General features: G+C 31.5%; 1 protein-coding gene across 4 annotated transcripts; it reads right to left on the bottom strand.

The window, feature by feature from the left end:
* Window positions 1-611: 611 nt before the first annotated feature.
* LOC148605518 (rho guanine nucleotide exchange factor 17-like) lies at window positions 612-26467 on the bottom strand. Of its 4 annotated transcripts, none has more exons than XM_088550365.1 (23): window positions 26343-26457; window positions 24835-24978; window positions 22269-24268; window positions 21809-21886; window positions 20479-20655; window positions 19268-19384; window positions 15409-15501; window positions 14645-14812; window positions 13744-13794; window positions 13347-13447; window positions 12512-12600; window positions 12095-12207; window positions 11772-11887; window positions 10876-10967; window positions 10546-10619; window positions 10034-10239; window positions 8761-8924; window positions 7825-7951; window positions 7398-7484; window positions 6358-6574; window positions 5922-6096; window positions 5294-5467; window positions 612-4850 (listed from the first exon to the last, which is right to left on the bottom strand). In XM_088550365.1, the coding sequence occupies exons 3-23, from the start codon at window positions 24171-24173 to the stop codon at window positions 4564-4566; spliced, it is 4611 nt and encodes a 1536-aa protein (XP_088406491.1). In that variant the 5' UTR covers window positions 24174-24268; window positions 24835-24978; window positions 26343-26457; the 3' UTR covers window positions 612-4563. The 4 variants fall into 4 exon arrangements, with proteins under 4 accessions (XP_088406491.1, XP_088406490.1, XP_088406489.1 ...); XM_088550364.1 differs by having other exon boundaries at window positions 24872-24978; XM_088550363.1 differs by lacking the exon at window positions 24835-24978 and having other exon boundaries at window positions 26343-26467.

Here is a 26467-nt window from a genome sequence, read left to right as displayed (position 1 = left end):
GCATTCCCTCCAATTGAAACTGAAAATTTGTTACATCACCTAGAAAAATTACTAGAAAAAAGTTTATGGTAAACCGGAAGTAGATACACCAAACTCCAATAGAAGCTGAGAAATCTGTTTTGAAAATTTCCATTGTCCATCACCAAAAATTTTCTTTCAAGTTGTACATTAAACAGGAACTAGATCTGCGAGAAACCTTGAAAGGGGAGACAAGTCCAAATATCTCATCTTTCCCTAATAGAAGAAAACAATAATCTTACAGAAAAGTGTAACAGACACACAGACTGGTGGACAGAATAAGTGATTACTATATGAATAATAACTTCAAAATACTCAGAAGGATTTTTATAATTTCTGTAGAATGTATTTTCATTTTTTTCAGAACAGCACATTACACTCTACCATTAAGGAATTTTGTACATTTGAAAAGAAAGTCTGATTCAATTTTCCTGCTTTCATATAAAATGTGTGTATTGTTAGAAGTCTTTTTACATGTCATATGGTATATAAAGATTGAAATGAGACTTATTTCAGAATCCTAAGTGATATATGTGAACTCATAAAAGCCTTTTAGGCATAACCTGAATGGCAACAATAAATAACGAGTGTAAATCTGTAGTACACTGTATTTAACAAGTAGGTGTATATTTCTACAAGGTCACAAGTTCAGCACTTGTCTCCTTAACATACAAACTTAAAATCACTAACAAAAAATAATAGCATCACAAATAACAAATAAAGTAGTGGCTACTCACTACCACAAATAAATACTGTATTAAGGAGGTAGATCTAGGGTAAGGGACACAACTCTTTACAACTCACTAGAACGTTTGTATTTACCATTTTACAACCATCTCGTGTAAGCTTGGACTGATTTCATTCTGTTTCAAGGGAAAGCTTGAAAGACTTTTGTAAAATTGAATATGATACAAACATATCTCTGATTTAAAGAGTTATGTTCCTCACCCTAGGTCTACCTCCTTAAGATCTGAATATATTACAGACTAGAAGCCAAAACATCTATATACATAATGCAGGTATTGCATCTCTCCCTAGGATAAATATCTTACACAATGTTATAATGTTGGGTCATTCTCCACAGTATGCTGATAGAAGTAAAGTGATTAAGAGCAAAAGGAGAGAACTGTCATAACTTTCACACAATATTCCTAAAAAAAAAAAACTTCTGAATAATCAAATAAATCATATAAGATATGAACATAAACAGATGCAATAACGGGTCAGGTAGTTGTGTTATCACACTGCTGATTTTTTTTAATTTCATTTTCTTCCATAATGCTTTTTTTATAGAAATTTAAAATGATAAGAAATGACCAACATTCAAATAGAAACTTTTAAATACTGCATTGCTAAAAATATTCAAAAATCTCAAAGAGCTTGTAAAACCAGTGGATTTGTAGAAAGGAGTGTGCAAATTTTAGTATGATTGCATATGCAAAAATTTTTCTAGAGTGCATTTGGTTTGTTTAGCTGTATGAACTTCATCAGCCTAAGCTTTATTTTATTTACATTTCAGCACTGTAGTACCCCACATATAAATTACAAATAACATACAATTACAATCTATCAAAGATTTGTCAAGAACAAAACATCCAAATAGGTTAATATTCTTGATCATTTAGAAATATCACAATTCTAAGTTGAGAAAGACAACTAAAAAAAACAAATAAACAAATATGAACATAGGTACTGTTACATTGTGGTATAAATAGTAAATAGTAACAATTCAGCTTCAATCTTTTTCCAACCCCCATACTGTTTTTTTTTTTTTTAATGTAAACTTTTTTTTATTTAATAGTTAAAATTCACATCATATTTAAATCAATCATATTTAAGAATTGCATCTTTTTTCCTCAGTTTCTTATTGTACATAAAAATTGTTGTCAACACTTTTTTTAGTTAGCTATAATTTAAGTTGACATAACCAATCTTGATAAAAAATAGGGGTAGAGATCAAACTACTGGTAAATTATTAAATGCATGTAGTAAAGAATAACTATTTGCTTAATAAACCAGACTATTGTTCACAAGAACCCGAAAATTTCAAATTTTCCAATTCAAAAATGGGTCACAACTCCAGAACAACTGGTTGCACAGCATTGAATTCTCTTTGCCAACACTGAAAACCTGTTAGTATATGTTGGGTTAATTCAAAAATATTTTATGAAGTTTTATTTCCTTAAAACAGAAAAAAAAATAATATTATTGAAACTGATGGATTTACACATAAGCACCTTTATAAAAAATGGATAGTTCTTAAAAAAATGAATGAACAGGATTAGATCTACATGTATAGCACCTTGATTTTTATACACTGGAATTCAAAAAAGAGATTTTAGACAAACACAATGAATAGCTATGAAATAATAGATGATAATAAAATACATCTTTATCAATCTGAAGAGTTCTTTACTTTATAATAGGTAAAATGACACGACAACATCATTTCACTAACCTACTGAACATTTATTGATATAAAACCAAACTGTCAATATTAGTAACCATTTCATAACTTAGTCCTATTGATGCTAAAAAGACAAATTGTGTAGTTTTTTGGTTATATTCAATTGCTAAGAGACAAATTGCGTAATTTTATGTTATATTCAATACATCTGTCAACAGCTGAATAGTACATGCAAAATATTAAATAAATTAGTTTATCAAAACCAGGGGTTGATGCAGCAATTGAAGAATGGAAGGACACACTGACTGACCTAAGAAGGGATGCACACCATCACTTTTCAGTGATTTTCTTTTGTTTTAACCATTCCCCCTCCCTCCCCCCTGGAAAACTGGAAGGGCACGCCAGGACTATATTTGCCTTTGAAAACCTATGTATTCATCAGAACACATGAATATTGATATCAATCTCATACAATGATATTTGTGATACCAAAAATCAGCTGATTAAAGTCGAGACTGAAATGCCACATGTCAAATTCTTTATCTTAATTGTTTATTATTGTTTTGAAAAAAAGTGATCATTTTATGGTCACTTTCACAAAAATATCAACCATATTAAAAGATGACCTTAAATATGAAATTACAAATTCTCAAGTTAGTTTGTATTATTATCAGATGCACTACAATGTATTTAATGATACAAAAACTATAAAAACTATAGAGGTAATTAAATATTACATATAATGATGTGAAATTGAAGATATTGCTAGTAAGTTACTGAGTTTCAATACAAAAATACTACTAAAAATGGGAATAAGGATAGGTTGACAGGACGCATTAGGAATTATATTAGTTTGGTCAGACAAGTATTGGACGGATAAATAAATTTAGTGGGAATAAAATCAGATCTACAATGAATTTTTAAAAAAAATAATTCATTCTCAACTCCATGCAGTACATACTGAAATTTAACATTTTGAAACAAAAACATATTCTGAACATAGTTATTATGATAACTAATTACATCATACTTCTGGACAATTCTTAGAGATACAACCCAAAAGGCACTTCATAAAAAAAAACAACATAGACCAGTGTAAACAAGTAACAATTCATAAAAAAAAAATTACTAGGGTAAAAATACCTGATTACTAAATACAAGTATATCATATAATTAAAACATTATATCATCCTCTATAATGATTCAGTATACAGGGTCTTTTAACAGACCATAACTAATTCTTATATAAGTAACAGCTTGTTCGAATGAATAACCCAACACTGTGTTCTAAAATACAGAAAGTAAAATTTGATATTTACAATTAACAATCAATGATGGAAGAAAACAATTTTTCTTAAACTTGAAAGTTTAACAGTTTTCAGTTATTTGGAGCAATTTAATGTACAACTGAAAAATATAAATAAAAATCCCCTTCCCTCAGTTGCAGTGGTGGCAAAAAAAACCTAATTTTCAATAATTTTTTTTTGTGTGTCAACTGTCTTTATTGTGTGTTCCTGTGTATGATCTAATTTTTATTGTATTATAAATATATTACTTGATCAAACTCAGTTATTGTGTACACAGTTAAAAGATCTTTATAGCAATTCTGATCAGTGCTACCAATGATAATATGTAAATGTTAATGACGATAAATCCTAACAGACCTTACATGTCAACGAAAATATTGGTTTCTATTGCACTCGTAAGAAATCATGATTGTAAAATTAGTACAATAGCAGAAATACTGAATCTTCTTTCTATGTTTAGTTATTTTTTTTATTTTATGCCTTTCTGCAAAGCACACAAACAAATACCTAAAAATAACATTACTTTTTCCTTCTTCTTTTCCTCCTTACCATGAAAATATTATATTACTTGTATTTGCAACAAATAATAATATATATGATATGTAAGTCACTAAAAGAAACACGAAAAATTTACTTGAGGGTTTGTTTAGACAACTACAATTAAGTTACAAATCATTTTAATAGAACAGACTATTGTAGTCTAACAAATCCTTAAAAAATTGAAACAGGTCAATGTTTCCAAAACAGCACTTGGTAAAAAACTATACATATCAACCTCAGTTATAAAAAAATATAACAAAGCAATCTTGTTAACTTAAAAGATTATGTATATTAAACATGCCATAAAAGTAAATGATTGGTGCTATCATCTCTGCCAGCAGACTCGTTAGCAGCTGTGTTACGGAAATCTTCATATCCATCACCACCACTTATCACCAGCATTCTGGTTGCCATGGTAGCAGTGGTAGCGGCAACAGATGAGCGTCGAGGCATGTCTTTGATGGCAAGATTCTCTGGTAAAGGTTCTTCTTCATTGTCTTTGTTTGTTGAAGGTGATGCTGCAGTCATTTCGACACAGGTCAGAAAACGTACATGTCCCGTATGGCCATATACTAGCCCTGTAATTATGTCATAATAGTGTAAATCAAACTAAAATAATAAACCTTCATTTTAATATCGTATAAACACTTAATTATGCAAAATGTTTTACAGGATTTCAGTTTAAGTTGTAAGATGATTATTGGTAAACCTCAATTACTGAGTTGCTACAGAAATAGATTAACCAGGTCTGTAAACATCTGGGGTAATAAATCAACAAGCATTGCCAACAACCACTTCTGAATTAAGATCATACATGGCCCTTTTCCCCATCATATTGTTTTTTAAGTTAATATTCTGATATGAACATGTACAATTTATGTAGTAATTTTCATAAAAATACAATCTAGTTTGATTAAAAAGGATGGATGGATGGATGGGCAAAACGTTAAATGTTTACACAGAAAATATTCCTGTTTCAGACTGGGGTTTGTATTTATAATAAAGAATGATTATACAATACCTGTTACTGAGGGTGTAGTAAGCTGTCCTCGTGTGGTTGTAGATGTGATACGAGGCATAGGTATTGTCAGAATCACACCAGCACTTGTCCCTACCCATAGTAAGTCCTTGCATACTAACAGGGCTGTAATACGTAAACATGCAGCTTTGTGTTGACGGATAATATCATCAGCAGCTAAAACAAAACATAGGAATATTAAATTATTTTTATCATTAAGAGAGTTAAACAAGGAAGGATGAACAGGTAAATATGCTTCATGAAAAATGAAGTGATCTATTGTTTTTTAGGCAAATGTCTACATATTAGTATGACTGTACTAATGATATACCTCAGCAGCAGTGGAATTACATGAGATGGTTTATATAGGATCTTATGATTTATTTTTTTTACAAGAATTAAGGAATATATGCTGAAATAAATGTAAAGAATAACTTTCCAATAGGAATAACAAACAATAAATACTTGTATTTAGGATTCTTTAAAATTCAATTAATGCATTGGCTTATGAGACAGCGTAAGTATTTCATACTATTTCCAATTCCTTAATCTACAGACACTCAATACATTTGAATGAAAACAAAGCTCAAAGACAGACCATGTCCTAGATAGTGAACCTTAACCTACATACACTGAAGTTTTTGTGAGACAGCCTGAGCTATGTTTATCTCCAATAGAAACTCAAATGTTGTTGCATGATGTAGAAGAACTTTAGAGCTCTGCTGGGGGCCAATCCAGACCCCCTGTCCTGTTGATACCATGCACTGAACTGATCTGTTAGAATCTGTTGTCACTTGGAACGAAGACTGTCATATATAAATAAATAAAATGTGTAACTGAGGAAAAGTTATTTAGATGTTTATAAGGAAATGGTCTTGCTTAATGAATGAAGCTATTTAAGTATTTAATGCTTTTGGATCTTATTAAATGAAATATTATTCTTTAAACCATATTAAGTGAATACTCAATAATCAAGAAATAAGTCTTGTACAATAATTTCAAAGCAACTGATAATGAAACTAATTGTAGTTGTTGATAAAGATATCTAGAAAGACAGTAAGTCATACCTCAATCCTTAGTGTTAATGGGTTTATGACATTGATCATATTTTGACATCCACACCAGAGTTTTCCAGCCACAGCTAACATTTTATTGATAGGTGCTGCCCCTGAACCTATGGTCCGTGTATATGGATTCTCTGTATCCCAAATACCCTCAGTATCTCTCTTATATACAATTAGATCTCCATTGGCAAGTGACACAAATACTTTGTTGTCAAGGTAACTGAAATAGTATTGATAGATTATTAATAAATATTCTTTCACTTGTAATAATGCCATATCAATATTAACCTTCATTGTATTTTTTCTCCATCTGTTCACAATCTTTAACTTTTTTACTCAATAATTCAGTACGGTTGACTTATACACCATTTAACCAATAATTCAGTATGGTTGACTTATACACCCATTCCATCACTAATTCAGCATGGTTGACTTGCACACCATTCCATCACTAATTCAGCACAGTTGACTTGTACACCATTCCATCACTAATTCAGCATGGTGTACTTATACACCATTCCATCACTAATTCAGTACGGTTTACATATATCAAATACACTATTCCATCAATACTTCAGTATGGTTTACTTATACACCATTCCATCAATAATTCAGTACAGTTTACTTATACACCATTCCATCACTAACTTGATAATAATTGTTTGTAACGGTTCAATGACTTATAATTCATCTATTGGTCTTTTCTTGATTCTTGATTCAATTTTGGCTTGGAGGTTTCTTGAATAAAACTTATTAGTATAAAATATAAATCATTTTGAAATACCTAAATGAAATACATTTTGTGTTTGCAAATGGCAGCCTCTGTAATTTCATATCATAGAACTCAAAACCAGAATTTTTTTTTAGATTTTACAATGCAATATGAAAAACAACAGTTCTTGCCTGTACTCAATGAACAACCAATATTGAATAAGTCGCTGTAAGTTCACAAAATCCCTTTCTCTCTGAAGCCTATAGTCTGAATTTTACCATTTCTAAGGTGTTTGAAGCTCTAATTTAACATCATTATCATCATAACTTACACAATACAGTATACAGGAGAGCCATGATGAATCTTTAACTTGTTCTTTGTGGTTTTGATATTGTCTGTACACTGGAAAATGTGGATACTGAAAGAATAAAAATTACATGTAACAAATAAGTAAACATACATGTAAGAAACACCAAGAACATTTCATATGCATGTATAACTCCATGGTGTAGACAATTATGAGTAATTGTTAGTAAACATAGGAGACACAAAGATCAATTTATGTACATGTATAACTACTTGGTGTAGTCTATTATCAGTAATTGTTGATAAACTGCTGGACCCATGTCTCAATCTTCAATATTTGTTCATAACTATGTATGAGTACATGGATGTGGATCAGACACAGTTCTCCCAAGATAATACAAGAGACTAATTCTAGATATAAAATGAAATAATTATCCCTTTCATGTACATACCATCCATCCTCAGTTCCCAGCCACATTGTACTTTTGAAGGCATCTTGTGTCCAGTTACCAGAGACTGTAATAGTATCTGGTGAACTCTGGGTCAAATCAGATGGAGGTGGTCGTCGTACTTCTATTTCTGTCAAATATCATACATGATTAATGATGCTAACAAACCTTAAGTGAAATTTTACCTCGTAAATTTCCACAAAGTAGAGTATATATTTACTTACGAAAATTCATGGCAAGTCATAATTATGTATACATTTCTTCATGGGCAGGACAAATATTCTAACAAAATAGGTGATATCTATGTACATGTGTACATAAAGTATTCCAAGAATAGCTACTTAATCAGATCTGTTGAGTGGCTTTCATCAACACATAACCATCAACAAGGCACCTTTGGCTGATACCACAAAAATAGTTTGGTTTCTAAATTCCAAACATCTGTATACAAGGAACTAATGAGTCATCAAATAGAGGATAATCACTTGTCATAATGGCAAAAAGCAACATTTATTTACTAAGTTTTTAGAAAACAATTATTCTCCCTTGACAGCAAAGTGATACATCTTTTGTATTTTTCCGACACAGTCAGTATAGTTTCGCTTTTTACCCTTTGACCTTAAAGACGCTCTTCCATGGAAACCCAAGTCACCTGATCAAAATTCTGTTTCCAGATTGGCCAAATACTGACAACTTAGTGGGGTTCAAAAAAGGAAATTGAAATTGTGTGCCATGCGTTATTTCCTGATGAAAATTATAAGTAAAAAGAACAAATTTTACTGCGTCTGCTATCTTTTTTTAAAGATAGTACTTGTTTTAACTAAGGCTCCTGTAATCTGGAGAGATAATTGGACTTAAAAGAAATGACTTATTATTATCCAATTCACTACAATTTGCACTGCACTTTTCCACAGAGCTAATATTCTTCAGGTCACATACCATTAACATACAGCTCTCTATCATCTTCCTCTTCATCTGACTCACTGTCACTGCTTTCTGAATCAGACTGGTATCCTTCTTCATCTGGTTCTTGGTCTTCCTCTATGTTAATTGTCAAACTTGGCACTTGGTTGCTATTTTTACCTTTCTTTGAGCTAGATTTTCTATGAAATGAAAAACACGAAATATTATAATTTAGGGAATAAATATATACTTCTTAATAATGTTTACCATGGAAGAAATTATTCAAATGTTTTCTTTGATTTTTTTACCAATTTTTATCTATTTATTTCTCTTAGTAAAGCAGAAAGACATTTTTGAAATAAAAATAGACAGGTTGTACACTTGTACACTAACAAAAAGAGGTAAAATTCATATCTAAAACGATATCTGTCTATTGCATGTACACAATGATATTAAGTAGTAACTTAGGAAAAATGGAAGGCAGGTTCTCTGCTTATCTTAACCTATAAAGGTATGATATTTGTTTTCATTCAACACAGGAGACAGAACCCTAGTGTGCGTGTTCAAAGCTTATAGTACATAGAATGCTGTATTTGTATAACTCATACATGTTTAAATCCTTAAGTAAAAAAAGGGAAAGAAAAAAAAACAATAGACAAAGATTTGTCGCAGCTTAGTAAAAAGATTATTCAGCTGAAAATGTTATATTTAAAGCAATCCTAGGTATGAAAATGTCCATCCTGCTGAACATTCCACTACATGTAAAAACCTGGTACAGGAGCATTGAGGTTCACGAAGGAGACTTAAATTCTGAACACTCCATTGAAAGCAGGATCTGTACATATACACAGTACACAGAATCCTTGAGTTACAGCCTGAAACAGGTGTACTGAGGGTCAGGGAGGGACTTACCTTCTGGACACTCCATTGTAAACAGGAACTGCACATATACACAGAATCCTGGAGTTACAGCCTGGTACAGAAGCATCAAGGGTTATGAAGGGGATTTAAATTCTGAACACTCCATTGTAAGCAGGAACTGCACATATACACAGAATCCTTGAGTTACAGCCTGGTACAGGTGTATTAAGGGTCATGATGGGGACTTACCTTCTGAACACTCCATTGTAAGCAGGAACTGCACATATAAACAGAATCCTTGAGTTACAGCCTGGTAAAGGTGTATTGAGGGTCATGAACGGGACTTACCTTCTGAACACTCCATTGTAAGCAGGAACTGCACATATACACAGAATTCTTAGAGTTACAGCCTGGTACAAATGTTTTGAGGGTCACGAAGGGGGCTTACCTTCTGAACACTCCATTGTAAGCAGGAACTGCACATATACACAGAATCCTTGAGTTACAGCCTGGTACAGGTGTATTGAGGGTCACAATGGGCTCAGGTTGTAGACTGAGGAGACACATGTGTCCAACATAACCATCACTGTTACAAACCCACACGTCTCGGTAACCATTACAGTTCACACCATCAATAGGGGCTGCACACGAAAACTGAAATCAAATGTGGACCTTTATTAAAAGATACACAGTAATGATTGTTTTTACTACATCCTCATATTATCTGCTGTTGCTATGTGGTTGGTCTACCATGTGTGATTTTAAATAGTAAATGAATTATTTTTTATTAACCATCAAAATGCAATTGATGAATTGACATCAATATTACTTCCTACTATAATTACTCTTTTAAAAAAGTTAAGATTCTATTTAACAGCAGAATACTCATATCTTCTTTTTCTAATCTTCCAATATAAATCTAAAATGGTTATTTTTCAATTCTGAGGAATGAAAACGTACCTGCATCCCAGCTCTTGTCTTGGTAATTTGTAACGGCTGAAGAAACTCTGGTGCTCTTTTGTTAGAAAGATAAGCTGTGAATAGAAAATAAATTTAGACTGTAATACTTATATAATATTCCATGATTGCAATAAAGCAAAATAAACAAATCTGATTCTACACATTCAATGCATTTAGTACAGATTAATTCAACTTTACATACATATATATAAAGCTTATATATATTTTACTTTACAACGTTCTAAAACATATTTAAATACATTGCTTTAAAACTGAATTAAAACAAATGTTCATGTTGCATGTTTGTTGCCTGCAAGTTCATGTACTGACCTAATTTCTGTTTAGCATCATAAAACGTATTCTCCCAAGCTGATCTCTTTTCTGTAGAACTAAAACACAGCTCTAATGAGAAAACACCCTCTCTGAAAAGTATTAGAGGAGAAACTGAAGAATGTGACAAAGTTAATTAATTGAATTTTGTTAAAGATTCTTTGACAGCAAGGTAACATTACTTTTATCTAATCATATAAAAATTGAAGAACTTGTTATTTTCTTGTGTAAATATGGAATACATTTTCCTAAGAAATAGTGTACGTGGAGTAGAAAAGTACTATGGTCTATACATAAATGTCTGCAACTTTACCATTTCAATAAAGGTATAGTAAATACACTTATCTTAGAATGTTTTACAATTGAAGTACCTTACAATCCTTTCTACAGACAGACAAGAGAAGAGTATCTTCATATCTACTCACTCAATGTCCACACTATTGGTTCCTGAACAATTATCAACAGAACAAAATCTTTTCCAAACTTCAACACATCAGTATGTTGCTATATCATTGTTTAAAGAATGATGGCATAAACAGAACACATTACTTTGGACTATTAATTACAGTAGTTTGAGTTTATACATGAATTTGTCGTTTTCTTGTAGAAATTTTCAGTAAAGTTGTCAAATATTTGGAACATACATTTAGATAATCTTTCTATAGTTTTCAAGCAAATTGAATCAATAAATGACAAAGTCAAATTAAAGCAAACTAGCAACATCTGCTAGCCTCAACACCTGACACAATGTCAGTGCTCACCTTTAGCCACTAGCCCGAAGCCCGGGGCTAGTGAAATGATTTCATGTTTCTGGCTAGTTGAATCCTATACAGTCCTCTATTATTTGGGCTAGTTGTTGAGAATTTCGAAGGAAAGGACTGCAATATTTTACTTACTGTTTAGTAACTATTATATCCAGTTTATTGGAATCAACCAGCCTCAGTCTTGCCTGTATCTCAGTGAGTTGACTATTTAACACACCTAACAAATCTCTCAAGGCTGTATCTAGCTCCTGCAAATCATTCTACATATCATTTTTTTTCTACGAAATGCATTTTAAGTAATTGTTGTAAAATTGATGACAGTAACACAAAGAAGCATTTTCTTTGTTCCATCAGGACAAAAAGAAAGTTATGTGGTGGAAACAGAACAGTCAGAAGGAAAGTCAAGTTCTACCATTCCCTATCTTCTCATAAAAGATGGGTGACAATAGACTTACATTATGTTGACAGCTGAGTTGTGTAGTGATATCATTGATTTGGTTCAGTCTCTGTATGTCCTGTTCTAACTGTTCTGGGTCAACTGATGGCTTTCTGTTAGTTTTAGATTCATCTGAAATCACATGTAATGTACAGTACCAATAAAAAAAATATCAAATACAAAAATACTACTACAGAATAAGATGAAATTATGTCTATTGATATGTACTTTAGAAGTTCTGAAGATTTTAACAGAGGGAGATGATGCTAAAATTGATATCAAGATGAACTTATTGCATTCATATGAAACCTTGACATTGAAAAAGATTCATTACATGAAAATAATTGATATACTTTATGAATTCATGTTTATAGACAATTTCAAGTGATACAGAAATACAATGTGAAAAAAATAACCCAAAAAGAAATTCACTTACTTTTAACAATTTCAACATCATCCAGACCAACTCTGAGCCAAACTTTCTGTTTCACATTCTCAGCAAAGTCCTGTCCTGTTGGAGTTTTTCTGAAAAAAAATTAACTTTTTAATAAATAACTAAGAAAAACCACTTAAATTTGTTGTGATTGTTGATATTTTTTCATGTACTTTTTGGGGGAAAATTTGATAAACATTTTAGATAATTTAAACGAGTAGGTAATTAGCTAAGTGACAAAATGATACAATACCTATTTCCATGTACATTTTGTATGTAACAAACACCCTGTCTAGTTTATCAACTGATAGTTCAGAATATATAAAGTTGTATTCATTGTTACGCTAGGTATACCCCACTTAGACAGAAAGTTGATTTCAGACAGCATCCAAATTTACTTATAACATATACCCACATAAAGCCACAAATAAGATATGAATCAAATCCATCCATTGGGAGCCGAGATTGTTGTAATGAAAAAGAAAAGGCAAATCCCAACCATTGATAATTACATCAAAATTCAGACAGACCAACAGTATGACAGATGCACAAGGTGATTCAAATATGTAGAGAGGGAGTAATATTAAAGACTTAAGTAATTACTTCTCCTTCATCTCTGCACTATCATTTCAATAATGTACCTTATCAAACAACAGTTAAATAACAAACATAAACAATTCAACTAACAGTGTATACACAGTATAATAACAGTTTTGAAGGCAGAAAATATCACAGTGAACCCAAAATGTCTTTTTAGTACCATTGCAGTAGCATGAGACAGAAATTGTCAGACAGTATGAAACATAACCAATGGGAAAATGTAAAGAAAAAAACATACAATATGATAGACTTCCTTGGAACTGTACCACTCCTTCTCTTAACACTACTGATGATAATTAGGTCTGAAAATGTCCATACACAACACTGGTCTTTCTTACTCTGTAAATAGTAACAGAGAGGTTTATATCTATCAACAAAATGCACCCTTCAAAGTTCAAAGATTGAAATTGTAAAGAGAAATAACAAAACATTATAATATTTACTAATGAAGACCATCAATTCTTATTTTATGCTTTAAGTATTTTTTTCTATTTTAGTTCTATGAATGAAAACATTTTTTCAGCTTAGTCCCTGAAAAACTGAACCAATATAATGTTAACCAATTGCTATGAAGATGTCTCATTAGTAATGCTTCTTTTATAAATCTGAACTGATGATGTTTTTACTAAACTTACAATGATTTGAACCATGTCATGTCTTAGGTAAGATCTGTCAGGAGATACAAGCTGAAACAGAAAAAGAAATTACTTCTGTATATTATATAATGTCTTTATTATGTAGTTTACTGAAAAAATCCAGTGAATAAGTTCAGTTTACAAAAACTATGTTGTTTTCTATAGACACTTTTTAATCAAATTATTGCAAGTAAAAAGATATGTCAAACTTGACCTAATTAAACTGTTCTAAATACAAGGTGACCTTGTAGTAATGAACATATATAATGCACAGCAAAAACAGATATTGCCTAGTCCCTTTATAAGACATAGTTACTATTTTCTTAATCAATGTACATATGAGAGAACAAAGTAATGTGTCATAACTTATTGTGTCAATCCTTTGTATCTTCTTTGTATAATGGTACCTATGGATTTGGAGAATAAAATGTGTAAGTTAAGGGGGAAATACTGCCAAGTAAATAATTGTCAGATTAAGACATACATGCAACCTTCAGTATCTGATAACAGACAACAAATAAATAAATGAAGTTACACACTTTGTTGTGCTAGATATACCCCACTCATACAGGAAGATGATACTTCTTACAATGTATACTTCATCTGTATGAAGCCACACTGCAAATTTGAACTCAATCTGTTCAGATGGAGCTGAGATTTTGTGACAAAAAAATTTGAAGGACGGATGGATAGACAGACAGACTTGTTGAGTCTGGGTATAATTTTGGTAATTTTTTTTATTTTTTGAACTGAATAAAATTTTCTACTGAATGGCAAAAGACAAATATACAAAATGAAAACATTCATACTCCAGCATCGCTGTTGTGTGGGATATTTTTGATGAAGGATTTCGCTAAGTTGTTCTGCAAAAGCTTTATTATACTTAGTATTAGGTACTAACCTCTGTAAGAAGTAGAAGTTCTAATCTTTTAAGTGAGTCTAGACAGTCCTCCTCTTGTTTGCTCTCATCAACAGTTCCTACTTTCATGGCAAAGTTATGGAGTACTTTGTCAGCCTCCTTCAGCAGATCATGGTCAGGGTGGCTTTGTGAGGTGTTCTCAATAAGTCTCTGTAATTGGTAATTATATATCATCCATAATGTTCTTTGGTTTTATCTTATTAATACCAGGTTTTATCAGGACTTTAACCTCCAATTGATAAACATTCTATACACATTTTATAAGAGAACAAGGAGTAGTTTAGAAATTGTAAGGTTGTATGTTAAATACAATATGACAAAATGTATTGATCCAGTAACAGCAGGTAACAAATTACAGTAGATAGAAAATATTGTTTTCAAATATTTGTAGAAAAAATAAATGTCATCTCATTTGCTTAACTGACAGTCCCATATACACAACAGTGGTGATAGGTACACTAGTATCAACCTAAATTATAATTTCTACACATTTTCTGCCACTGTTACTAAACCATGTCTCCACCATGTAAAAACTAAGATTGCATCATTTCAATCCTTTTTAATTATTTTTTGTATACATCTAAAATTTTATTTAACTTAAAGAATAATTTAATACAGTTTGACATGAAGGCAGAAGGAGTAATCTATAGGCATATTTAAAATGGTGACTCCACTGATGACAGTGGATTGGAGAAATAAACATTTGTGTTGACTGTAGTGTATATATGATAAAGATAAAGGCTAACCTGTATAAGAAGTTCCATCCTGGGAATTCTCTGTATGGGCCTTACAATCAGGTCTTTCATAGTTAGTTTACTTCCACTTTCTCTATGACATTGCTGGAAAGGGGAAAAAAAAGAAAATCTATCGTTTGCCCTAATTATCCTTTCACAATTCTAAACCATCCATGTTTTTTATGCTGTTTTTTATGCAATGTCCTTTGAGATTATTTTTATTTGTGGGAACTCAGGTCAGGTATATGGGTATATATTTAAGTAATAAAGTGTCTTTAACAAATTACTTCCAATTGTTAAATAAATGGAAAATCTTCACGTAGATGCAAAGAAGTCTCCATTTTATTTTCTGTTCAAACGATCTTTTTGATCAGCCAATTGATTTCTGCTTTTATGATTGTAAAAGCACTATTGAAATGGAAATACATGTACCTTAAATTCTGAAAATGTCACCTAACTTCTAAAGAAGTAGAATAGATTATGGTTAAATACTAAAGAAAGTGTATCAGTAGGTCTTCTTTTAGATTGCACAAGTCATAATCATTCCATAAGACTTGTTAATTTTGTAAGAAGTTTATAAGATAGGATCCCAGCCCCATTGCCACAAAAATTTAAAAATTACTTAAGTCTAATAAAATTCTTAACTTTTTGTGACATCATTATTTTCAATGACTTTGATTAGAGTTACCATGGATAAACAGAATATTGCCAGACTTAAGTATTTTCCAAAGTTTTGTGGCGCTGGGGTCAAAAATGTTCCTAACTGGAAGAGTAAATAAGAGTTGTACATACATGTATATATGAATATTTTTTTTAATTGCTTACTTCCTTACATAAATATTAATAGAATATAAACAAATCTTTACTGTGAACTGTGAAATACCAGTCACATCTATCTTAATGCAGAAGACTAGAAATTATTATTCAGCAGGTTTTAAATACTAATGACTTCCAAATAGCACTGATGATTTATAAAATCTTTGCAATGGTTCTGTATAGCTATCATCTAACATCCAGCTAACCCAAGTTTTTCATCATTTACAGTCTAAATACTAAATCAACCAACCAATACATGCTTCATTATACAACAACCATGCACTTATATATATTTCCCTTCAAGTTGAACCTTGTTAGGGGTGAACTATTTATTTTATATACAACTTCAACCTACCTATATTTAAACCCTAGCCTTGTACAAAGTCAGGAGCATTTTATAGTTTACTTCATTAAACAATGGTTTAAAAACTATTTAACTTCTGCATATTTTAACATGATACCTCTATTATAATATCAAACTTCAAAGTAAATCAAGTTTCACTTTCAGGTGACGGGATATTAACGGCATGCAGTTGTTACCCTATACCTGATGATGAATCAAAACAAGTGTATATTGTATGATAGTCTTATTTAATTACTAATTTGATAGCGTCACTTCACTCACACAATACATGTTTAGATTTTTAATAGAAATAAATAATTTATATGAATACTGATATAATACATGTATATAAACAATATATTTGTATTAAAACCATTCAAAGATTTGATATATAATCCATAATATAATATTGCTGATGCATCTCACCTCTGAATTTTACTATGACCTTGAATATTCATTGTAAACTGACATGAATGAATATACTCTTCTTCCACTTCTAGTTTGATTCATGCAGATCTTTCATGATCAAAAGAGACAAAGCTTAATTTAACATGTATCATGTTCTTTTATGGAATTAAGATCCCAAACAAAATGTATTAAACATTGATGGACAAATGAAATCCATAAAAAACAGATTTTTTAAAAACCTTAAGAATACAACATCTTCACAAAAAAAAAGCGTAATTTTCCATACATTTGTACATATATCTATTTCTACTTCTACTTTATATGGTATCTTTTTCCACTTGAAAAAACTTATCAAATATATTACATCACACTAAAGTGTTCCTAAATGTTGTTAAAAGGAAAAATGAAAATTAATCAAAATTCAACACATGACTTCTTCCCAAATCCACATTGGGTAATCAAAAAATCATTTTGATGATTCAGGATATTTTGTACTTAGTAAACCAAATAATTAAACATCAGCCAAAATAATAAAACATCATCCACCATAGCTCCCACATATTCTCTATCAGCAACAGTAGGTTTTAGAAAAAAATATATCTGTAGGTCAAAGTCCATCTTCTTATTTAAATGACATTTCCATTAAGACATCCATACATGTACTTGTAATATAAGTCATTTTAATACCATCTATAAGACTGAGAATAACTTTTGACCTGATTACCCTTTAAATTTTTCTTGTAGTAAATATAAAGGTCAGTTTCTCTGTAGTGATATTAATTACTCTACTCTTAACCTGTAAAACACAAGTTCCAGATAACTAGCTTCCAACATTGCAAAAAATGTTTTATTACTATTCCAGATCCTCTTAAATATTAATGTGTTTTCATGTGAAATACAAGAACATTGTTCCTAATTACTGTCTATAATTAGTTTCCCAGCCTCCCACACAATTAAAAGTTATCTGGAAAGTGAATCGGATGTAGTAATTTCTTGCTCTTATGTCATAATTAAAGCATGACAATTGGAAAACTGTATCATCAATCTGTTAAAATGAATTGGATTTATATAAAAAGTTGGCTAGTCTACCTCATGCTAAATATATGATTAATACTAGTGGTATCATTTCTAGTTCACGAACACATCACACATGAAAATTGTATCTTTAAACAATTTGTACCTAAACCAAACTTCAGAAAGATAAAAAGATAAATTGACAAAATACAATTCCCTGCACACCATAATATTTTGGATTTTTTTTTATTGAAAAAATGTGCAACTTCTCTTTTAAATTGGGAAATTTCAAATGCTGCAATAATGTACAAGACCTTATCTATAGTAAAATCTATAAAAAAGTACAATGGACAAAAAAGAAAAAAAGAGATCGTGTATTTATAAATAGAAATACCATATTCAGTAATATGATACTTAGGTTTTTGTACTTCTTTGACTACCAATAAGGAAATTTATCTTATTTAGGATAAAAATTTTTAGACAAATTTGAAAACTTCACCATGGGAAACAATATCACTTAAAAGGAAATATGTTAACATATTGTACATCTCTCCCAAATCTATTCATCAAAACATTACATGAAATCTGGCCTTAACCTTCCATATAATGACTTTACAAACCCAAAACTTTCTTTCATGTCCTGTGAACTAACAATCGGTTATCAATTGATTTAGTTCAAAATTCTCCTCATATACAGTACATGTCAGGACAAGCATACTATGACATCCTTGACCTTATTTTTAAACATGCCAGGTAATGACCACCCTGATTTAAATTTGTGTCTGTCTCAACCAGTCACAGAGTATTTTTTTAACATGTAAGGTTGTTTATTCTGATTCAATAATAACAAAAGCTTTATGCAGTAAGGGAAATCAAGGGAACCAGGTTTTGAATGGTCATCAAAACAAACATAAACCAAGGACAATGACTAGACAGGGGAAATAGACATACAAACAATAGAGAACATAAAATAACCAAAAATAATATGAACAAGGAAACCAACATATATGAACAACTCTTGACTCCACAAAAAAATGGGAGCATGGACCAAGTGCACTGGTAGGATACATGTAAGTACTTAATGCTTTTCTAGAAACACAAACCAATTTGTTTTAATAAGTTATGATAAGATCATTTTAATATGACTTGATTTTCACTTTCTCTCATTCACGTTTTCAACTACTTAAACTATGGTTGCACTTAAAGTTGAATTTACATATAAAGTACAAAGGCTCTGTCAATATTAATTTATAAATGTCATAATTATTCCTGTAATTAAAATCTAATTACCTCAATAAATTTCTGAATGGAAGATTTATTCTGGATGATGTTTTCTATCTCCTTCCCTGATGTCTTAAAATTTTCCACAAAAGACAGATAACAGTCTAGGACAGTCGTCTTTGAAAACTGAAAATTATATGGTGTATGTATAAATCTTACATACATAAAAAATAAACATAATGTAAACATTCCTATACATCATTTTTCAAATTTTTAAGATTCATTAAAATCTCTATATATAAAGTTTCTACAAGATAAGTGAGTTAATCTTACATTATCAGTAATAACTTTTAATCTGAATTTGATTCATATTTCTATATACGCATTGAAATGAATATAAAATAAACAACATTTTGTTTTTTTGATAAAGGCTATGCCACAGTTTATTAGTATAGGTGGAGATATATGTACCTTGTACAAGTTTACATTTGTTGTATGTACTATCAAAACAAAAACATTTATTTCTTTTACCTTTAATCAATTCATTGATAATAATTAGTTCAAAGAAAGTACAGAAAAACTGTATCTAAAGAGTATCCTTTGCTCCCTTCTCCAGAAACTACATGATCAAAATATAAAAATGTCATCAAACACAGAATCCCGTTATATGGCATGCTTATATAAAGCTTCCATTAAAATTTCAGGTGGCTCTGATAAATACATGTAGTTGCAGAGAAAATTTTAACCCAAAAGGTGTGGATGGACAAACAGACCGACATCATGATCACTATATACATCCCCTAAGCTTGAGGAATAATTACCTACTGCATCAAACAACTTACGAAAAAGAAACTGCATATTTTTTAATTATTGTTACTTTATTACATCAGGATTAAAGTAAGGCAAAACAAATATTATGTCTTTTCCAGGTACCTAAACTACCTTACCTTTTATGCCTATCCAAAAATTTTATGGTGATTTTGGCTAAAGCATCATCAAAGGTCTACATACATATACATTGTATGTATATTGTTCCCTCACTAACTCAATGTAAAATGATTTTGAAAAATAAAATTGTTTCCCTACCTTCTTACCCATTTTTTATTTCTCTTGATAGCAGGAAACAAGTCTATTATTTTTTGGCCTTTTTGAACATTTGACTGAAAAACAGAATTTTGTAAGAAGTTTATAAGATAGGATCCCCGCCCCATTGCCACAAAATTTTTACATCAATGAAAACCTTATACCAAAACCTGTGTGAAGATGGTAAATGTACTCACAGTAGCAATGATGATATTTCCTACAGTACTGTTTTGTGTGTCCCAATTCCTCCAAACTTTATCCAATGAGTTTTTATACACAGTATGATGCATCAGTATCTCTGGCACCATATAGAATATGTTATCTACTATTATCTCATCAACATTACTCGACATCTTCAATGGCATCATGTATTTCTAGGCAAAAAAAAAAAACACCTTCAATATACTTTTAAAAACTGTATGTACATGTTGTATATGTTTGTAACTACAATTTAACCTAAGAAAGAGTAAATAAGTGTTTTATTCTAAGTAAAACATATTCATCATCAAACTAAATCAACTAAGATCAACTGCTGTGAATCTCTATAATTTTTTCATAGTAGCAATTTTTGCAGACTGTCAAGTGAACTCAAAAAAAATATATTTATGTTAAAAATCAATTTCATAGCATACTACTTTTCAAACTTTTTCTGACTACAGCAAAAGTATTTAAAATAAGTAAATTAAAAGCAATTCAATGTAATTGTACATGTGCATGTTAATGTGCGAAATGTGAGAAACATTTACATACAGAAGATTGGTTAAATATGGAAGGAACACCTATCTCGTCAAAATTAATCTACTAATTTTAATTAGTTGATGATATGCCTAGTACAGGCTAGTACAGTCTATACATTAAAGTTCATGTGTACATGTATGATCAAAGACATATACTACAGCCAACAGTAACTGTGGAGGTATTTTGAGCGGAGTTACAGTGCCTCCACTCTCCACAATGAAGTCACCATTTCAAAAAATGTCTGTAATTAACTTCTCCCGTCTTTATACCAAGGTATGTTTAATGGTTCTATCAGTTTAATAACATTTCAGTAAAGGACAGAAACAAAACTAATGAAATGGCACAATTTTATCCTGGTTTTTACTTTGGGCGAGTCACAGTGGAGGACATGAGTGACTCCACTTCAAAGAGCGGAAAAATTAAAATTTTGGTTGACAGTAGTGTACATAGCATAATAGTTGTATATGTATCATAACTACAGTTTATAGCTTTTCATGTATTTATAGCAGGAATCGTACTGGGCTTCACCAATGCCCCAACTTTTGATTTTTTATTTGATGCACAAGAATCACCTTAAAGAATTTACATGTACTTTTTAAAAATAATTACTGTGCAAAACTTATATCTGCACTTATTGTTTGTAGGTGTGTTACAAATACTTACTTCTTTGTTATATGTGTTTATAGGTGTGTTACAAATACTTACATCTTTGTTATATGTGTTTATAGGTGTGTTACAAATACTTACATCTTTGTTATACATGTTTATAGGTGTGTTACAAATACTTACATCTTTGAGGGTAGTTAAGGCATCAACATATTCTTGTTCATTTCTATACAATTCTTCTACAATGTGATACCGCTTGTCCTGTTGTTAATAGAAACTTAGAAGTCAGCAGCAAAATACATAGTATATACATAACATACATTGTATACATGTACATGTATTCAACCACTTCCCACTGATATTTTCTGTGCACACAAACATTTTGTTTTGGATATGAGTGACAATTGTTCATGATCTTCTTTCATGTTTTTATGGAGACTTTGTATTATTTTTGTTTATGAATCAACAATACATACATTCAATCATCTTCAAAACCATAAACTAGTACATGTGCATGTAAAGTCCCTTCTGTCATGTTTGAAAACAGTTAAGATAAAGAAATATTTATTCAAATATACTAAGTTTAGTAATCATCTGTAAACAAATCAATATGACTTCTTTAATGTCATTACTATCAGCTTACCTTATCTTCATTTTTGATAAGTGTTGGCATGCTATTAGACTGAGAATCTCCCAGGCTTGTAGGAGGTATCAACATGGCCTCTGCTGGTGTTGTCATACTGTGCTTCCTCAAACCATTGTCCTTCTCTAAATACTTCCTATCCCTACCCAGAACACTAGCGGAACTATAACTACGAGAAATGTTCTTCTTATTTGAAGATGATGGGAGAGTCAAGAACTGTTGAGGACACTCAGTAGTTGGAGAAGGAGACAGAGCAGGCTCTTCAAAGGTAAAACTGGACACATAGAGAGGTGGTCCTGATTCATCAAATGACTGGGACTGTGTTAACGCTGATGAGACAATATCAAAGTGAGGAGGGGGTGATGACACTTGAACATCACTGTCAAGGTCAGTTATTAAATCCATATGCTGACTTTCATTTAGTAATATATCCTGGTTAATATTTACAGAATCACGATTGGGAATCATTGAATCATCTTTACTTATAACTGCATCGTCTTTTGATAATTCTGGTGAACTATGTGACTGCTGCATTACACAAGGAATGTCAGCATTATCAATTGATTTGGAACCACTAGGATCACTTATTGATTTTTGTTTGCTACCTCGTCCATTTCTTTTGTCTATTTTTTCAGGGGAGATAACATCACTAGATATACTAACATCTTCACTGACTACACTCTGCCCCAGTTGGCTGTCTGCTAGTGATACATCACTCGCCTGCGACTGAAGATCACATGTATGTGATGGAGAGGTTCCCTCAATCGGCTGAGACAAAGAACCAAATCCATTACTATCAACAGCACCTTGTTCTATAGGGAATGTAGTCTTAGAAATGGGTGGATGTGTCACATGTCGAGAATTGCTTGTTTTACGACCATTACTACTGAATGGTCGTAATTCTACACGTTGTAAACGTTTATAATTTGGTTCCTCACTTCTGGCAGAATCTTGAAATGACGGTTTACTTAAAGGAACAAGACCTGCATAAGCAGGCCTTCTTTTAGGAGCACCAATTTTATAAAACATAAGAAACTTAGAGTTTGTATCTGTATGACCAAGTAGCTTGTGTTCACCATCTGATTCTAGCCCCTCATCATCAGACAAAGCTGGGCTTTTACTTGTACTTTTTCTAGCAAGTTGACGCCACAGCTCTGGACTTTTACATTCACTGCGCCTACCCCCTAGTTTTGTTTTTTCTTTAGCTCCCTTATCTTTAATTTTAGATTTTTCTGGTTTCAGATCAGTCTGACTATTTTTTGAATCATCATCACAAATAAGTACTTTTGGTTTGGCTGATGCTTCAAGCTGGCCTTCAGAACTTGACCTTCTGTCTGCTTCACGATCATTTTTCTTTCCTGAAAGCAGTTGGCTATCACTAATTGATTTCCCACAATCCTCAGTAGGCTTGTTTTGGTGGGAACTCCCATATCGACCACTTTTTAATATATCAGTCAAAACCTTAAGACTTCGGCTTCTATTCCTATTTAAAATGGGATTCTCCTCAACTGAAGGAGATGGTATAGGTGAAGTAAATGGTGATGCATGAGTCGACTGAGATTTTGACTTCGTTGGAAAACCCCTGGGCCGACTATAAGTTTTGGTGAAGTCCACTTGTTGAAGCTCTTTAATATCTTCCATAGTTTTATCAATAATTGCTTTGATTTCTGCACCTTGACCAGGATCAGTCTTTGCACGGCCATGATGGCTAGAGCAACTGCCAGACTTATCACCACCAACAAATTCTGGCAGTTTTGGACGCGAGATTTTTGGTGATATTGATGGATTAGGAATGGGAGTACCATCCTCACTAACAGGATTTAGTTCATTATTACTATCCTCTTTAGGACTCAATTCCTCTGAGGAGTCTTTCGCAGAATCACTTTCTGTGATATTTTCCTCCATTATCTATTGAATGTCATTTTGTTACAATTATCATTGTTTATGCAATACAGAAGTTAATTTGACTGGGTTACATCCCTGTTAGAAAAAACCTCGACCTACAAAAAAGCAATTTTCATATAAAATATTTCATTTGAATTCCATGCACTTCACTGGTTTACTTTGGATGTAAACGAAAATTAAGACATACAATGTGGATCATTTCATCTAGGGCAAAAAAAAAAACATTTTCAACTTTATGACTTACATACGCTTGGTTGTACTTCAAACCTCCATAAAATACAAGTAAATTTTATGTCTCACATCACCCAACAAAATGCACATGCAGCTTATCAGGTAAAGGTTTTGGGGGCATAGGCCTTAAATTACTACCTTTTGTATTCTGTAGATTCCCATTTTTAAGAAAATACAATTAGTTTTTTTTAAATGAAGTTTATTTTAACTTTTTTTCCTACCCAACTTAATTGATTGGTACAATGAACATAATGACTATAAATTAGCAATCATCACTATATGTACATGTACATACATTGGTGGATCAAATGTGTTTTTGCTGAGCTTAATGTGTTATAATGTCCATGACTTTCCCTCATATGAAAGAAATGAAATGATAAAATACATTGTACATTGTACATGTAAATGATTTTAATATTCCAAATCATACAATGTAATATTGGATTATCATCAAGTCCGGGAGTTACCATAGAGCATCATTCCTTGGTGCCCTTTCCAGTTTGGTTGCCTAATACATGTAGCTAACTAACTGCATTGGTCACACGTACAGTATTCCAGCTGTTGGAGCCATTAACTAGAAATCAAAAAGAATTTGTCATCCAATGAACCCATATTTTCAATCTTTTTAAATTGGGCAAAGTTCCTATTTGTTATATAAAGCATCATCCCTTGGTGTTCTCAGCAATTGGATCAAACAAAAAGCTACTTCTCCTGCTCCAGACACAAGAATATTTAGGGTTTCATCAGAATCATAGACTGAACTTTTAAGAGAACTTTGATCATAGCTTTTTCAAATCTGACAGGTACATTTTGTAAATACACATGTATGTTTCAGTTACCATATTTAAAAGAGAAGATAGTATAGATGTTTTCATTTTAAGATGGATATTGTGGTATCGGGACCAGATATTACAGTCAGCAGCTTTAACAGCTATTTCAATGTTAAGAAATACATGTAAATAACATTAATTCCATTTTATCATTCATTGTTTTACCATGGGTTGGCCATTTATGTTGTATTACCTTGAGTTAGCAAGTGCTTATTCATCGTCATAAATGGCCATACTGAGATCAAGCAATAACAAAATGGAGTCCCATGATTTATTTTGATCCTTATAAAACTAGTTTCTTCATTTTTTCCATAAGTTGAACAAAATGGCATCTGAAACTTAGCAATGACAACGGTCATGTTTTTATCTAAGTTTTACAATGGCTGTGGTCTAAAGACTTTTGAAGCATGTCATATTAGAATTGTCAATAATGTATCTTTTATCAACACAGACAGTGCAGATACTACATGGGATTTTCATAGGCAGAATTACGAAATTGAATATAAAGTAAAACAGATAAGCCATAAGCATTGATGTTTTGGTTTATTTTTCAATCAGAACACTATTAAAGGGATTGTCTAGAAGTACAACCCCCTGACTCAAGAGCAGAGGAAATTGCTGGTCAAATTAAATATTGAACTGATATAAAATGTTTAGGTGCTGTTTGAAAATATTCATAAAATCAATTCAACTCTAATTATGGTATTGTAACAATTCTTTCGTTATAAATACTAAATATTTACAGGCTTTTCGGAAGACTTGAGATAATTCCCCCTTTTTTATTGCAAATCCACCATGTACATGTATTTCAACTATCGGCGTTGGGTAAACATGATTAATTTGGTGCAAGGAGCACGAATAAAGTTTAAACAATAGATAATTATATTTTCAACGAGCATTAATGTCTTCAGGAAGCTCGAAATCATGACCCCAAAGGCCAAATCAACTCAACTGTCAAACAAACACTTCCACCAAAGTTTTGCTGAGGAAAACGTTAACAAAAAAACTCAGCACGCTACAAAAAGTGTATAATATATGTTCAGTTGAGAAAAAAGTTACAATTACTTAGTAAACAAACTTTCCTAACTTAGTTGAAAACTTTCCTCACCTTTACCTATTTTGAGAGATTCATCCGCCATTTTCTATTCTGACAGCGAATTTTTATCTTATAGTTTGTTTCTACAAAGTTCATTCACTAATGTTTACACGACCGATTTAACCTGTGTATTTAAC

This window comes from Perna viridis, chromosome 10 (assembly GCF_037379345.1).
Source record: "Perna viridis isolate PV_CMFRI_1.1 ecotype Kerala chromosome 10, ASM3737934v1, whole genome shotgun sequence".
NCBI lineage: Eukaryota > Metazoa > Mollusca > Bivalvia > Mytilida > Mytilidae > Perna > Perna viridis.
Note: the sequence above shows the minus strand (reverse complement) of the source record. Positions and strands in the feature narration are given on the sequence as shown.